Raw genomic sequence first — 18,008 nt, forward strand, 5'->3', positions numbered from 1 at the left:
TTTACGTCTATAGCCGTCAATGGCAATGAATGAGTTAAAATAAACTTTTATCTACACGCAATTTCTTAGAAGAATTTTAGCATTCTTGGCTGTCATAAAAGAGTACAGTCAAAGCAATTAACCATTTAGCAATATGCTATTCCAATTGATTTGAAGATCAATTCATTGTATTGATCATATTGTACTAAGCAGCCAGACCATTTCGTGTGTCACAATTCCATCTATTTCTGTTTATCATGACACTTTCTCTCTTTGCCGTTACTGGCACACTTCTGTGATGGCATCATGAGCAACTCAAGAAATGGAAGAAAAGTATCCATGTCTGCATGATGTTCATTGTTTGAACTCTACATTTTGTTTTAATTGAACTCCTAGCGGCCTTTTAAACACAAAACGTCAACATGGTACTCCAAAAACACTAAAGCACAACTTTGGATTATAAATCAATTATCCATTAGACTTGACAATGTGAATCAACTACCCAAAGATGTTACTTATTGTACTTGTGTCCATATATGATCATACATTGTTTATGCATATACAACTGCTTGTGTGACGTTGAGGCGCTTGTCCCAAAAGAGCTTGTTGTTAGGCCCCCATAATTAAACTACAACTTCCTATTTATGGTTAGTTCGTAAATGGGCCGGAAAGTACAGTTTTGTTTGTCCACAAAAAAGAGCCACGCGAGACAGCCATCACATTTTACAGCCCTCTGTGGCCCTCTGAATCATCGACCAAGTGACTTGCTTTGATTGTACATGAGAACAAAAAATGTACTGTGAAATTGATGGTGTGGCTAAAATTGTGTTAATTGCTACTTATGCAGGTCCCAGCATGTGTATGAAAACATGTTTTCTTCCATGCACTTTTTTTTCTTTTAGTAAACCAGGCAGTGTTTTACGTCACTTTCGAACTTTAGGGAAGTGGCAGTATATATATTTAATTTTTTTTAAACAATTTTTGTTTTTACATTGTAAAATTCAATTTTATGTGACTCACATTTTCTGGAAACTAAAAGTATATAAAAATAAAAAAATATTAACAAGCTTCTGTTTTTTTTATCTTTATTGCCTATCAAGTGTGAAAAGAAAAACAATTATGACTGCAACTATAGATTATTTTAAAAATTAATATTATCCATCCCTTAAAAAATGGCATTAGAACAGGCGTGTGTAGACCTTTTTTACAACCACTTACAAGCTACCTAATGCACACCAACTGGACAGTTGATTAGGCAATTTTGATGGGTTTCCATATACACATGTAGACAAACATCTCAACAACTTTTGGATTTTCCTATCAAACATAATGAAGAGATATACTGCATGTAAATATGGACATGCTAACAGTGAATGTCACCCACACAGTGGCACACCTGCTGATACTATAGCAATGATGGGCCAGCCACAGGAGATCAATCCCAGCTCTCAGCGGGGGGCATAGAACAAGGTAGAATATTAATAGGCTCACACTGGGACTGTTATGCACTTGCTTTTTCCACTACAGGTGGTCGCAGTCAACTGACATACTCAGGAATGGAGAAAAAAATGCATTTTAAGGTAATGATATGGGGATTCCCCCTCTATTTTTAGCTATTTTTTTCAAAGTCTATACTAGATTTATTATGAACACGTGTTTATTACATAAGATCAAATCATAAACCAAAAAATGCTGTACTTTGATGTCACGTTACTGACGTAATATCGGAATACCATCGTAAACCGAAGATAGCCTGCACTTTAATGGAGAAATAGAGTGAGGGGGGAGGGGGTGTTGAGTGGGAGAGAGGGTTGTCCCGGGGCCATCTAATCGGATTAGAGACTGCACATTGGGTTTGTGTGTGTCTCTCTCCGCCCTACATGTCATATTTGGGTGCATGTTTTTAATTGTGCTCTTCTCCACGCTCGAACTTGGAACCGCTCTGGATGTAATAGACTCATAAAGTGTTGCGTTCACGCACAGTACGCCAATGGACACGCAACGAACTCATCCAAACGACGTCCCAGCACGTCACCAAAAGAATGCATGACGAACTCAACGTAAAGTGACCTTTTGGGTCGAGAAAGTTTGATTCCCGGCAACGCTCGCTCGGGGTTCGATGGTGCTGATCACGGACGACAGGGATGGAGGAGTCGCAGCGTCGCTCCGGGTCAAGCAGCTCCAGCAACTGAAAGCGGTCCACCCGACCATAGTTGAGGAGGAAGACTACCTTGACTCGTGTGAGGATGACGACGAGAGCGAGGAGGAGGAGGAGGATTTCGAAGAAGTTGACTTCGAGGACTTGGACGACACCAGGAGCATCACGTCCGACGACTCTTTCTACCCTCCTGATGATGCGTTCGCTGACTCCGAGCGCTCCCCGTCACCGCAGAGTCCAGAGCCCCTTTCGTTCTTCCGGGCGTGCTGCACCAATAACGCCGCTGTAGTCCGGATCATGATTCGGCATGGGGTCGCGGAGGACGAGGTTAAGCAGACGGACCGGAACAACAGGGTATGTACGTCAGTCACAAACACAACATGATAGTCGCCTCCAGTATTTACGCTTGTTTTTGTAAAGTACTACATGAAATGGCGTACAACTACAGTCAAATGCATTGTAAGAGTAAGGGTATGACATGAATTAATACAACAAATATTGCAAAACTCTTAATCATGTAAATCTTCAATTAAAGAACAGAGCCTGTTATATACTGTAGTTACATTAGAGTGAGGGTAGTGCATGGGTCATCAAAGTATGGCTCAGGGGCCACACACACACACACACACACACGCACACGCACACGCACACGCACACGCACACACACACGCACACGACTTCATTTTATGCTATAATCCGGTCCACCAAGCAACTACATTATCAAGAGTGCTGTAATATATGCTGCATTCATTTAGCCATTAAATGTCACAAAATAACTGGGTAGTTGATTTATTATAAATACAAACGTAAAATAAAAATACAGTATTCATAAAATAAACACTTTTAAACAACAGTTAAAAATTATTATTTTTTTAAACACTTGTTTGATTAGATATAATACAGGTACAATAAGAACAGACACAACATGACACAAGAACTGTCATTTGTACTTTTATTAGCACGGTGTTCACTTAAGGCATATCAGATTCTGGAGAGAAATAATTAAGCCTGGGCTTTGTGAAGAGGCTTACAGGACTATTTTAAGGCTTCGCGGGAAGGATACATACAGTCTGACCTCCATGTAATAGGCTACTTTACTCTACTCCACTGGCTCAGTCTTGCCTAATCAAAATGGCAACAGACAATCCAAAGTTGAACAAAATCCCCCCCCACACACACACAAAAGAATAACGTATAGTGAACAAATTTGTCGGTTGCTATCATAAAATCCAAACAATGGAAATTAAAACTAAAATAAAGTAATAAACTTACTTGGATAGTGTATTCAATGAATATTGTTGGCTTTCAAAAAAAAAAAAAACAAAATCAGATGTGACTCAGAAAATTATTCAGTTCAATGTTGCATGTTCACAGGAAGTATAAATGACATACCATGTGTCAGTACAGTATGTCATTTTATGTATATACTTCTTTATTGAAAAATGGCAAAACACACAGACATTACTGTCATAGGTCCTTGGAATGCATGATTGTGTATACTGTAATGATGTTTGTGTATGTCAATGTGTGTGCCTGTGTATAAATACAGTACAGATATATACAGTACTGTACATACAGTATAGGAAAAGCAGGATATGAATTTGTGAATTTGGCATTAACATGCATTGACCTCAGTATGTGCGCATGCACACAATGTAGGTTACAAAACATCTGTAAAGCTCATCAGTGTGTGTGCGTGTGTGTGCGCACGCGTGCATGAGTGAATACCATGACACTGATTTGTGCATCCAAATATAACATGTAACAATCGATACATTATGTAACACAAAGAGGCAATTACATCATCACCACTGAAATTGTACAAAAAATCAAAAAAATAAAATAGAAAGTTGAAGTGTTCTTATACCACACATGACCTTTACTCAAAATGAATCATAAAGCCAATACTTTAGGTACAGTATATGTCACTGTAGGCATAATTCTGCAGTTAGACATGTTTGTGATTTTAATTCTCTTATTGAGAGTCTTGTATGAGAGCAAAAGACCAATCTGGCAAAGAGCGAGTAGTAAGCAGGAGAAGCTTAAATAGTGGCTGACTGTTGATTTGAAGCACCTGCATGCCCAGGTGAGCAGAGTGGCTAATGAGGTAGGCGTGACCGACTGGCATTGTGGGGGCAGTCGAGAGGTGAATGGAAAAGGGTCCCCACACATCTTAAACAATGAAGCTGAATGAATATATATATATATATATATATATATATATATATATATATATATATATATATATATATATATATATATAAACTCCACTAGCCATCATTTTTAAAAAACACCATACTGCTGTATATAAGAACATAGTGTCCTTTTAACCCCTTCTGGGAAAAACACACACATACAGAATCCATTAAGTTTAAATGAGGCCACTGTTCTCGTTAGCCCCCTTGCTCGCCTCCTCTCGACCACGTTTTCCAAACAGGGTGAGCTCAGGAGAGGAGACAAGGAAGGACTTATACAGAATGTTGTTGGATTGTGTGTGATAATTGTTAGCGCAGGACAACACACGCTATTAGAGCGAGCAATATTATTGCAAGTAGTAGCCGAGCTAATGTGAATGATTGGAAAAATCAAAGTCATGTACATGTGATTTGATAACGCTCCAGACAGGAGTGTTAACACGTTCATCATTGACTGAAAATGGCCTCTAGTCTAGTCTCTGTACTGTTACATCATTTACTAGTTCTTCATATATATATATATATACATTTCTTGGCGTATGCAGAGCTAAAGGCAAAGGCCGATAGTGCCTGGAGGGCATGCGAGAGCGCCTAGTGTGTAGTCAGGATTGCTGGTTTGTCCCCAAATGTAAATTTGCGTTCCTCTCCTGGAGCCTACATTGAGTGAAATTAAATAAATTAAATAAATAAATAAATTATTTCACGTACGTGGAGGTAAAGGCAAGTTGAGGCCCCACAAAGCAGAGGCCGAGAACGCCCATTGCGCAACAAGTGTTGTGCCAATGTACTTACCCCCGAAAAAAATCGCATCCCCTGCCGCGGGAGCACGCACTCAATGACGTCACACTACGCGCGTTTACTACGGCCCGTCTTTTCATTTAAAGACACAAACAACATGCTTATATTTCAGTGGCTTATATTTAACGATCGATACCTGCGTGGAGAAACAAAAGAAAAGCAAGTACAGTGGTACCTCGGAGTTTGGACATAATTTGTTCCTGTGAAGTGTTCAAAGTCCGAAGTAGTCAACCTCCGAAACATTTCTTCCCATAGGAAATAATGTAAATGCAATTAATCTGTTCCCTAGCTCCAAAAACAGAAAATTCCCATTTTAATTTATATTTATGTTTTTTACATTTACAGTACAGTACAGTATTTAAACAATAAAGAATACCTTACCTTACCTATTGTGGTCAGTAGATGATAAATGCCATGTTAATGCTAGCTTTAATTAGGTGCTGAGTTTGTATATTTTACATTGGGCATATTGTTAGACTACTAAGCGGTCCTTGCGTGCGTTGTTTAACGTCAGGCACGTTGTTGAACAGCTAAGGGGGGTCCTTGTGCCAGTATTTACAGAAGTAGTCACGGTAGTTACAACGGCGCGATAATCTCCTTCCTAATTCCACTTTGGTTTGTAGCACTGTATGTTTTTCTTTGCTTCCACTGGCACTGTTGTCTTTCTTTGAGCCCATGGCGAAGAAAATTGTCAAGGAAAAATCAAAATGCACTCGCGAGTATGGAGCACCTCCGGGAGTATTCACGATCTGACTGGAAATGAGCAGTGCATCGTCTCAACTACCGCAACGTGAGCATTCGGCATTGCTCGGCTTCGCCCGGCTTTACTCGGCTACCCGTTTTCAAGGTACGTTCGGCTTAGCTTGCTTTGCTTTGCGTTCTACTGTACTGTACTCAAACTCGCGTTTAGCAGCAGAATGGGAGGAGATCATTAAATTATGACCTCTATAAAGGGTCAAAATAGTGCCAAATTTCAAAATAATATAAAAATGGCGGACTTTATGTTCGGTTTATGGTATGACTCTAAAATACTTTTCTGTAAGTTTTGGGCAGTTAGCCTTCCAATTTTGGTAAATTTTGGTATGTTGAAAACTTGAAATTTTACATCCCAAAAAGTGAGGTTTAAAGATTAATAAAAGACTCAGCAACTAAGTAGTGATTTACCTTTGGTGCCAGTGCAAGTGAAAGCCATTTATCATCTGTAATTGGTAGATTTTTACTGATGTTTTTAATAGCAGAATTTGAGGAAAATCACAATTTCCGTAAAAAAATTATAATATCCAGAAGTAATAATTGCCATATAAATCACCAAGATATAAATTCCCCAGGTTTTATTGCAGCCATAAAACTATACAGTAAATCACTCTCTTACAAAATATCATAAATTAAGTTGTCCCATTCTAGTTCTCTGTGGCTCATGTTTTTGGAAGGAAACCAGAGTACCTGCAGCTCCACACACGACGTTAACTTGTGATATGAACCCCAAAACTCAGAACTTTGAGGAAGACGTGCTAACAACCAGAACATCAGACATTAACATTTGGAATATGGTAAATATGAAAGCAAGTTAGAATTCCATGAACTCTTGGGGTATGATTTGAGCATAGCGGAGGTTAAACAAGGTCAGCGGGAATCTAGCGAATTGGAACACAGGAGATTAAAAGTCAGGGAGGACAGGACGTACAGAATGTCCATCGGCATCAAATAATGAAAGTCTTTGCCTTCCTTTTTATTTGGCCTACATGAAAAAAAAATGCATAATCTCCACTGTTTGTTTGAAGCCTAGCGTTTGCATTAAGACTGCCTTTAAAATCACTTTCTGTGGGTGGGTGTGTTTGAATAAGAAATCGGTTTGTAGAACAGCACGTGCATTTGTGTCTATGAGACAGGTCTACATGCATGTGCACAAGCAAACAGATCTGCGTCCTGGACCAGAGCCATGCAGTTAAAGTGAACTTTTTTTTCCAGACAATACAGCAATTATTCCCAACAAACATTCCCCCTTTGTCTCCTCGAGGCTCCCAGGCCTGACGACACTAATGTGATTACATGCACTCGGCTGACAGCCTGCCTTGTTTTAATAGTTGTGTTTGTTTTACATCATGTCCATTACGCACAGGCTATAAATTCTGTCTTAAGTGGCCTGCGCTAAGGAAAATACCAAAAACTCTGGTGGTGGTGATTTGATTTCATCCTACTTCAGATAATATAGAGTATAGAATTCCATGTATTTTTTTAGGAGATAATTCAGGTTGTTTCTCCAGGTCTACCCCTACAGTTGTAGAGTGTTACCTACTTATAAATCACCATACATATAGACAATGGCATTTTATTGTTTATTCATATACTACATATTCATATGCATATTTACATATTCAAATGAATATTTATATGATATTATTTTGACAACGCACGCTACAGATTGGTGGACTGGTGGGCTCGTTTCGCGGACGTGTTAGGAGTTCGATTCATGTGTCTTGTCTGCATTCATTATGCAAATTCAGCTGTGCGAACGCCCGCGCTCCTGGTTGGTGGACTGTTTTCACGCTCGTTCCTAATTGGCTGCTGTCTTCGGCTTCCTCGTGCGTCAGTTTTGAACGTGCTGTTTACATAAAGCAACAGAAATCCGTCTGACTTATTTTTATTTATCTGATGTCGCCAGAGTAGCGAGGTTGGAAGAGGTAATAGAAATATTTGGGGGAAATTAGGGGACACTACCAACTCAGTGGCCTTGTGGTAGAGTGTCCGCCCTGAGACTGGGAGGTTGTGGGTTCAATCCCTGGCCGGGTCCTTCCAAAGACTATAAAAATGGGACCCATTCCCTCCCTGCTTGACACTCAGTATAAAAGGTTAGAATTGGGGGGTTAGATCACCATGTGATTCCCGAGCGCAATCATTGCTGCTCACCGCTCCCTCAGGGGATGGGTCAAATGCGAAGAACGAACTTCGCCCCCACTTATTTGGGTGTGACAATCAGTGGAATTTACCTTTTACCTTATTTACCTTTATTTTTTACCACCTCATTTCATTGAGAAGTCTACCGAAGATGACGACGCGTCATTGCCGTCCATGATGATCTACGATCGCCACACATGTCAACTTTATGCTTCATGTTTCAAGTGTGATTAAATTAAAGATAAATAAAAATTGAACACTGTTACTCAAAACAGCTGTGTGTATATTCACACACGTCAGTAGTCTCCCTTCCAAGCACTCTCTCCCGCCCGCGCAGAGCGCATATCAGGCTTTTGATGATGTATGAATTGGATGCGTGCGGATGAGCGTTCACAGTGCAGACGCATCGCATACATATCCGATTTATATCCACATACGAAAGAGGTCCAGGTCGGGTGAGAAAAAATCTGAATTGTACTGTTCACACTGCATGAAAAAATATGATACTTGTGAAAAAATCGGAATTGAGCTCCAGTGTGAACGATATGTGTCCTGACCCATCTACACACAGCAATCCGATTAATATTGTGTTTGTGGAATATGAACTAAGCCATAAACTCCACTTGCTTTATCCATCTCGGGGCGGCCAGTTTGCCACTTGCTGTTGACTGAAAATGACATCACAGTTGCTCAGAGCTCAGGTAACGACCAATCACGGTTCACCTTGTTTTCTGGATTTGGTCATGTGGCATTTGCAAGCTGAGCCCTGAGGCATTTTCAGCCATTTTGTCATTCTCAGTTGACAGCAATTAATTGGCAAAATGGCCAACCTATGAGATGGATAACAACGGGTGGCTTTTTACTGCTTACTTCATATTCCCAAAACGCAATATTAATCAGAAAACCATGTTTAGTGGGGCATAGAACATTTTTCACTTGACTTCTCCTTTAAGCATAAAGTGTTGAAGACAAAATAATTTTAATATCAGTATATTTATGATTAGAATCAGATGATAAATAAAGTACATAGAGCACCCCAACAAATCTAAGAAAAAGTTTGTTCAAGCACTCACTGAAAGTGCTTTCCATGGCAACAATAGTTAGATACTATTTCAAAAATAAAACAGTACCACCATTTTAAGGTCAAAACTACATACAGTTGCTTTCAATGCTTAAGCTGTCAACATCAATGCTCGCCTTGCTCAGGAGTATGCAAATGCGGCTAAACTAGGGTTGAAGAGTAAATATAGTGCCTCTATTTCAATTTGTAGCAGCGGAGTGATTTTGCCACACAGACACAGCACTGTACAAGTTATATGGAGACATTATATATATATATATATATATATATACATACATAGTATTTAATTTATGTACATATATTTATAGAAAATACATTATAGCTATTGTATTATTTAATATAGGCTATGTATGCATATACATACATATATAGTATTTAATTTATGTACATATATTTATAGAAAATACATTATAGCTATTGTATTATTTAATATAGGCTACAGTAAACGTAGATTAAAACAAAAAAGAGGAATTATAGTCATTGCATTTTGCTTATGTAAATACTGTATATCTAACACAGAGCTAAAAGTGTGACTTTATGGAAAGTCACCTACTGGTAAGTAAATTTCAACTCGCCTGTCATCAACCTTGTTTGTGTTGGCTTGTGACTCTGCCAGAAAAGTACCAGACTTTTACTTTCAGCTGAATTTTCCAGGGTCATCACTGTAGCAAACATACGCTCCCACTCCCACACAGAGCGACATTCACGCATACGCGCACAAACACAAACTCCTTTTCTGGCGCACAACATCAGACGGCGACTCTTGCTTATTTTTCCGCTGAGTTTGACATGTCTCGGCTTACAGTGAAAACATGTCATATTAATTCACAAAGGTCCATGCCTACTAGCGCTGCTATGCTTGGATTTAGCAAATTTCGGGGTCCGATATGGCAGCACAAATGTTTGTGTTTCTCTCATTTAACGCCTTCACTTTTTGTCGTCTCAGACAGGGCTGCTGGTTGCTTGTTACCAAGGTTATGTTGACGTTGTCGTAGCGCTGTCTCAATGCCCCTGTCTGGACGCTAACTGGCAGGATAGCGAGGGGAACACGTCCCTCATTACTGCAGCACAGGCGGGTAAGTCACACAAAACGATGTCTAAAAATGTCTTCAATCATTTGCAAAGATGGTCTATGATCAGTTCTCTTTTGGTATTTCCTTTAGGTCACATCACAATCACCAATTACCTACTCAACTATTACTCAGGATTGGACATCGAGAAGAGAAACTGTCACGGCTTCACCGCTCTCATGAAAGCTGCCATGCAGGGCCGAGTTGAATGTGTGCGCTCGCTCATGATGGCGGGTGAGGAGAAGTCAAGTCTCATTTGTTGGGATAAACAACACATATTCAATTAGCGGCCCAAGAAATCAGGGTTCTGTTTTAGACTGCCGCCCGCTCGGGTGCATATTAATTTTTCAACTTTAAACATAATGCTCGTTTTCAGGCTCTTGTAGAGCTTGCTGGTGATAAATTTTACTTGCTAATTTTGTCAAAGTCCTAGTTGTTCACGCCCTGAATGTTGAGATTTCTGCGAGTGTAACATAATCACAGATCTGACTCATTTCCTCAAAGTGCAACACCCCCTTCGTCTTGTTCCTCTCAGGAGCCACTCTAAATGCACGGGACTGTGGCCGCCAAATGACCGCCAGAGAATGGGCCCTGTTCACTGGCCGCTATGAAACTGCCTGGGTGATGGCCCGACTGATGGAACGATCCACTCCGGATCAAATCTGTGATGCATACAGGTAAAAATCAAAGTTCCCCCTCTTGGTCTTACATTGAAGGGCAGCAACGACATAACAGCCAAACTACTTTATCAGTCTAGAATGGCCCCCACTGGCCTCAATGGTGTCCAAAGCCCGGGAGCCTCGAGGCTGTCTCAAGCGCTTGACCGACACGGTGCGCGACATCTTCAACATTGCCAACGTCACCAATCCTGAGGAAGATGGCGTCATCGACCACCTGGTGTCTGTGACGACGGCCATCAGGAGCCCATTTATCGCCGTGACCTGTCATACGGTGAGTTGCCGGGAAACTTAAGAATGTACGTTACTGTAAACTGTAACTGGCTGCCTGTTTAAAGGTAAACCTATGAGAGTATGATACATTTTATCTGGTTTATAACAACAATTTTAATGAACATGAGGCATAAAATTACCATTTAGTTTTGTATTGTCACATTATCAATGTAATACTTGGCAAGCCTTCACGTGCGGCCTGAAATTGATTCTTAAAGCCACAATGTGTAATCTTTAGCGCCGTCTAATTTCTTTCAATTTAAAAACCCACTATTTATGTAAATAATATGCAAAATAATATGTTCTATCGCATCAACTTATTTAAAAAATATATATATAATCGTTGGTCAGGTAATCACTAATTAATAATTAGTAATTATATTACATGGCTGGGGTCTCACCATACAAGAGGCTGACATGTTTCGCCACCATGTTCCTGCTACAGATGCCCAACTTCGTGAACATAGTTAACCCTTGTGGTGATGCTTGCATTGAGTGTCGGACCCAATGGATCAACCGCCGCTTACCTTCCACAGCATAGGTGTCAAACTCCGGTCCTCGAGGGCTGCAGTCCTGCAGGTTTTGGAGGTTTCCCTCCTCCAACACAAGCTGATTCCAATCAGCAGAGTCGTTTTCAGGCTTATGCAGAGCTTGCTAATGAGCTGATCATATTTCAGCTGTGTTGGAGAACGGAAACATCCACAACCTGTAGGACTGCGGCCCTCCAGGACCGGAGTTTGACACCTACGTTCCACAGCTAGGACCCGAAGGTGGTCGTCGCTGAGCCCTGTGATTTGGGCTCCCGTCGCTTGTCATCTTCTGCTTTGCTCTCGCAAGCTTTTACTAGCTTTTTTTTTTTTACTAGCTTCTCCTACTAGCCGCTCTTGTAAGCCACTGTAGCCTACGGCTCTGACTAATTCCCTCTAGCCCAGGGGTCTGCAACCTGCAGCTCTGGAGCCATTATTTGGTTCCTCCTGTGGCTCTCTGTGGATCTCTAAAAACATTTTGAAGATTTTTTTTAAACATTTTTTTTAATATATAAAATATTCTTTAAATAAATTAATGATTAGATAAAAAATAAATAATTAAATATTCAAAAAATAGTCAACATTTTTAAGTTGTTGGAAAAAGAGAGACAAAGGGTAGATAAAAAAGTTTTTTAAAAAAATACCTAAAATTGGAAAAGCAGAAAAATACCATAAAATGTCAATGGAAAAAAAAGGTAGAAAAAATGTCCAAAAATGTGTAATAAAGGAAAAGAGGTATAATATGTGCATACAATTGCCAAAAATTTAACAGAAGGCAGAAAAGTCTAAAAATGTATGAAAAATGATAGTATGAAAAATTACAACAACAACAAAATCCAAAAATGGAAAACGACGGGTAGAAGAAAATGAATCTCAAAGTATTGGATGCTATTTTTCTGTTATGGTGCAGCTCTAATGAGCTATTGGGCCCTCAGTACATTAGACTAACAATAACACATGGTTTCGTTCATCACAATGTTCAAATGTTTTGCATCTCCGGACACATTTTTGATTATCTATTTGGCCTAACATGGCTCTTTTGACATGAAAGGTTGCTGGCCCCTGCGCTAGCCGCTCTTGTTAGCTGCTCCTGCTAAATCTGGCTCACTTGGTCTTTCGGCGCCGCTCACCGGGCTTCACTCCGGCTGCCAAGTGCCAAATCACTTGCCAAAATGCTTGTTTGCTCACGCAAAATAAGAATTGTTGGTAGGCTCGTGGAGTGTGGTCTCTCTGAGCCACCGTAGTATGCGTGCTTCTAAATGCATACACTTCAGCTGCATTCTATGATATATAGCGACATCTAGTGGTCACTTATTATACATCGTGCCTTTAAGTCGCTACGCAAACTAATGCATTCCGCCACATAAAACCCCGAAACGTTGTATTGACTATGCTTACATGCAGCCAATATTTGAGGAAAGGTCAAAATTAAGTTTTCTGGGATAACCTGTTTATATATGCGAGTGGGCCAGAGGCAGCAAATCAAGGTCTAGAAAGTAAAAACCCTGCCACGGTTTGAATTTAGCCCCTGGTGCTAGCTAGCTAGCTAGCTCCCTAGCAGGTAAACGAGCATTAGCTAGCTGCTAGTTGCCATGGTGCCTGCTAGGGAGCCAGCTAGTTAGCTAGCACCAGGGGCTAAAGCCAAACTGTGGCAGGGTTTTTACTTCCTGAACTTGGATTTGCCACTTCTGGAGTGGACAGAGTTACAGTATTCCTGCTTCCATATTCCGATCTGGACCGTGACGCACATAACATCATTACGCAAATAGATGTAATTTCCGCTCTTATGTATTAAGCTATTTTTTAGGTAGTTAGCTTTAGCTCTCTAGCTAGAAGGTTGTGACAATCCCACTTGTATTTTAGGTGTGTCCTGACAGCCCCCCAAGTGTGGGCAAACGCCGCTACGCAGTTCCCGAGATCCTCCGCCATCAGCGAACCAAAGAGCTCAGCGCCATCAACCCAGACAGGGTTGACAGCCACCTCAAGCTGTTCCAGAACTCGCGGGTCACTTTGGTGCCCAAGCCCTCACCCGACCGGCGGGCCAGCCTTCAGACGCAGCGCACGGCACCTCGAACCAGGAGCTCCAGCCTGGGAATGTTGTCGTATAACGGAACGGAGCTACGGAGGGCTAGCCTGCTGCCTCTGAACATGTTGCTCAGGAGGAGCAGCGTCAGGCCGGGGTTCACCATCCCCAAGGTGAGGGTGTCCAAGGCGCCCACGCCCACTTATGAGCCTGAAAAGATCCGGAAGAAGAGCAGCGCCAAAGATGGAGGCAGACACCTGCTGCAGATTCCTAAGTGGCGATATAAGGAGCTGAAAGAGGAGAGGAGGAAAGCCGAAGAGGTTGAGAAGAAGAGGTTGGAGGCATTAACCAATAGACACCTCACTGTTGGGATGAGGAAGTAGTCCTTTTTTTATGCACACTAAACCAAAAACAGACAATCAATGGGTTGGACATTACTTGACTCAGGGTGACTACACTTACCAGCAGTATTCCATTATTCAAGACTAAGTTGATTTGTGTCATTTAATGAATTTTGAGTGAATACAAAATTGCTGCCAGCTGTAGAAGTGCTTGTCATTTGCAATGTAACACCTGGATTACCCAGGTGATATTATACTTGAAAGTGTTTTTTGCTTTAACTTATTTGTCATATTTATTGCTTTTAAAAGCAGCCCTAATGGCCAAGCCATTATATTGTTACCTTTTTTTTTCTTTAAATTTTTCACACCAGCATTTTTTTTTTTTTACTTTTTCCACTGTTGTGGAGGGGGAAAGTATCTGTAAATACAAAAATCACAAATATAAAGTCTCTTGAAGCACAACAAAAAGAGTAATCAATTTGTACTATTCTCATGCAATACACTAAACACTAGCAGCAGTTCTCTCTCAGCATATTCCACAAAGATGGCTGACATGCTGTGCTGAAAATAGCCTACTGTATTTTGTAATAAATAAATGAATGAATTTCGCTATCATTTCAACGCTGTTGTTTGTTATATCACACCATATTGCAGTTCAGCGTTCAATAATTTGCCTAGTCATACTTTTTGGGATGTAGCCTCCACTATTAGTAGAAAATCTCACCTAGTAACTGTTATTAACACCGAGTACACATTTTTCAATTTGATTCAACTCAGTTTTATTTACTTAGTGCCAATTCACAACAGAGGTTTCTGAAGGACTCCTCACACTTTAAAGAGACTAACCAAACCCTGCATCCGATCTTTGCGACCAAGGCAAGGCTTTGAGAGGTATGAATTGTGTAAAATACTGTATTACGTGGTACATGACTGTACAATATTCCAGTAATGGCCAAGACAATCGTATTAGCAATGACTGCATGACATAATATTTAGGTCACGAGTGTTGCTGACCCAGCTGTTGGCTTCCAGTGTAACCTTAGATTATGACATACTACAGGCGTGCTCCGCCGCCTCCTCCTTTCTATATGACCCAAATCCCTCATTAATTCAGAGAAGGCTACATTTAAAAAAAAAAACGAAGCAGCGCAGTGGATACTGTTATGATAGCTGTTACAGTTTGTGTCCATGTGATGCTTGATGAGAGCGTGGGGATTTAAGACATCATGACCTCATTCTGGATCAGCACTTTCAGTAGTGCTGAGTGGGAGTTTTTGGCGGAAAGCTTAATTGCAGCCCCCTGCTGGTTGCTTGTGGAACAGCACTTGCAAGTGCACAATTTTAATGAGTCACAAGTGAATGAACACTTTTAAAAAGTTTGTTTACAGCTATGTTTTTGATGCCTAGATAGTAATTTTAGTATTGTTTGTAAGCTTTATACATCAGCAGATTTTCGGATGACAGCATGTGGGTAAGTGGATTGCAGTTTTTCAAAAAAATTGGTTGGCTTTCTTTGAGTCTTTAATTTAGCAAAGCATAACGGCTAGCCTGCTAGCTAACGCACACGCACACAAGTCAATTAGCTAATCCCTCAATGGTTCCATGTATGAATTTACACCACTTTTTTTTTTTTTTTTTTTTACCAATTTACCTTTTGAAATTTAAATTAGGGCAGTTGTTACAAGGTCACGTAACATTTTCTTTTTGACTGCCACTATGGACTCCACAGTTATACAGAATAAGTAACATAGTACAGTACTAAAAACCCGGCTATTTACTGTATTCATGGCAAGACTTCTAACATTTAACAGATAGACTGGATATGTGCTACAGATATCTGTAATTCAGTTTTGAGTACGCAAAACTGAATTCCAGATATCTGTCATTTTGAGTCACAAATTAAAATTTTAACGACTCAAAAGGTACTAGTCAGTTGTCATGTTGTTGGTATCTACAATGCTAATTCCGCAAACTCAGCTATCTTATCTCAATTCAAATGATTAATTAAACAGCACTGAGAATATTCTGGGATATTTTCAAAGAAGCAGCCCTAAATTTTATATAATATTCCTATTTTTTTTCCAATTTCTGCAAGCCCAGTGGTAGTAAACATCCCTCATATTGAAAACTATATGTACACACATACACAGCACATAGTGCAACTACCCTCTAAAATAATTTTTCAGTCTTTATTCAAAAGTAAGAAGCTGAAACAATTTTGCCACTCAATTTATGAGAGATGTAGAAAAATAAATATTTAATGCTATGACACCATTCTTTGGTGGCAATGACTGTGACACTTGAAAAAAAAAAAAGATGAAATGAAGTAGGTCTTTCCTAATGAATTTTGAATTTCTGACAAGCAGCAACTTCTGAATAAATGATTGCGGGCTCACAATTAAGACACCATCAGAACTAATATGAACTATATAAACTAAAAATTAACTGGATGTTGTCTTTAAAAACTTTCCGCAGAGTGATTGTATACATTTGAAGCCAACATGTCATTGTAACTTTCCATCTCACTTTTCTTATCACAGTGACCATGAACAACCCCCCCTTTACAAATTATATAATATTGAGCCCTGCATGATTGTCATACCTTTGACTCCCACGATGGCTTGTTGACTGAGTAAACGGATGACTTTCAGGTCACTTTGTCACACAAACATGCAGTTTGTACAGGTTGAAGCTAGTTCCAATGATGGTAAGGGTCACATGGTCAACAGATGGCGGTGTATACTCAAGAATGACAAAATGTCTGCAGGTGACGTATTGTATTGTTCTTACAGAGAGAAAAAGATGATTAGTTTCATGAACCGTCTTAGCTTGATAATACACACACAACGCAATAATTAATTACATGGGGGGGCATTTTGTCACTTGCTGCCGACTGAAGATGACATCACAGTTGCTGAGAAATCAGGTAACGATCAATCGCAGCTCACCTGTGTTTTTTGAAGCTGAGCCGTGATTGGTCATTACCCGAGCCCCAAAATGGCCGCCGCTTAAAAATGGGTGGATGTTGCTGCTTAACTCATATTGCACAAACGCAGTATTAATCAGAATGTTTTGTTTAGACCATTTGAGGCACGACATATTAAAGAAAGTTTAAGCTAGTTCACCAGCTAAGTTTGCTTTTTTTTTTTTTAAAGTAACTAAATTCTAAAACCAAGACAAAAGGTGTCTACTATTTAAAGCGCTTCATTTATTTTTTATTAATCCCTCACTCAAATTCTTAAATAAAATATTTTAAATTAAAACTGCTGCTGGAGGATCCATTTTAACCAGCATCTTCTAGTCAAAACAAATCTACGCAAAGTCTAAATGCAGTCATTGCATTTATATTATACTAGTGTTTTTTTTTTTTACAAATTTACAATACGTAGTTTAAGGCCCCGTCCATATGAAAGCCAGATTCAATGTATCCTCACAAGTTTCTTACCATTTAAGCCGTTCGTTCACACGACGTTGCGGTTTCGGAGCTTGAAACCGATCACTTTTGAAAACGCGCCCTGTACACGTCCATCTGGACACCTTATGCAGGATACTCCTCCAGTGATGACGTAATGATCGCAGCTCGACTGATGACGTATGCGCCAATTCTCGCGTGATTGCGCGCGAACTGTCAGTCTGACAACAATGGCGGATGTCGTAGTCGTTTTGCGCAGTCTCCTTCCTTATGCTTTTGCAGCAACTTATTTTGCTTCTTTATTCCAACGTTCAACAAGCGATGTTGTACTTGAATCACCCGCCATTGTCACTTCTCCTGTGTTTGTCTTTTTCATGTTGTTTTGATACATGCAAAGCCATGTTTGTTCTGATTGCAATATACACTGTAGTTAGGGGGAAAAAAAAGTGTTTGTCTTCTTTGCTGATTCTTCTTCTACGCTTCCCGTTAACTCCCTGTGGATGCGCTACAGCGCCACTCCAGACTTGGCATATACATTACAGCTGTTAAACGTCCTCAGCGTCTTTTTTTGGAAACACG

At 40.1% G+C, this 18,008-nt stretch overlaps 1 protein-coding gene across 1 annotated transcript; it reads left to right on the forward strand.

The window, feature by feature from the left end:
• The first annotated feature begins 1,817 nt into the window (after positions 1-1,817).
• Positions 1,818-14,632, forward strand: ankrd33ba (ankyrin repeat domain 33ba). The gene is made up of 6 exons (XM_077554616.1): positions 1,818-2,491; positions 10,053-10,182; positions 10,270-10,410; positions 10,712-10,853; positions 10,929-11,127; positions 13,517-14,632. Exons 1-6 carry the CDS (start codon positions 2,099-2,101, stop codon positions 14,057-14,059), a joined length of 1,548 nt encoding a protein of 515 aa, XP_077410742.1. The 5' UTR covers positions 1,818-2,098; the 3' UTR covers positions 14,060-14,632.
• Positions 14,633-18,008: the final 3,376 nt, after the last annotated feature.

Source organism: Vanacampus margaritifer, chromosome 20 (assembly GCF_051991255.1).
Source record: "Vanacampus margaritifer isolate UIUO_Vmar chromosome 20, RoL_Vmar_1.0, whole genome shotgun sequence".
NCBI lineage: Eukaryota > Metazoa > Chordata > Actinopteri > Syngnathiformes > Syngnathidae > Vanacampus > Vanacampus margaritifer.

Bases quoted from the DNA above. Each gene is read 5' to 3' on its own strand.
- ankrd33ba (XM_077554616.1), top strand. From the start codon at position 2,099: ATGGTGCTGATCACGGACGACAGGGATGGAGGAGTCGCAGCGTCGCTC. The intron at 10,854-10,928 runs GTAAAAATCAAA...CTACTTTATCAG, and splicing joins CAAATCTGTGATGCATACAG to TCTAGAATGGCCCCCACTGG. The intron at 11,128-13,516 runs GTGAGTTGCCGG...CTTGTATTTTAG, and splicing joins TCGCCGTGACCTGTCATACG to GTGTGTCCTGACAGCCCCCC.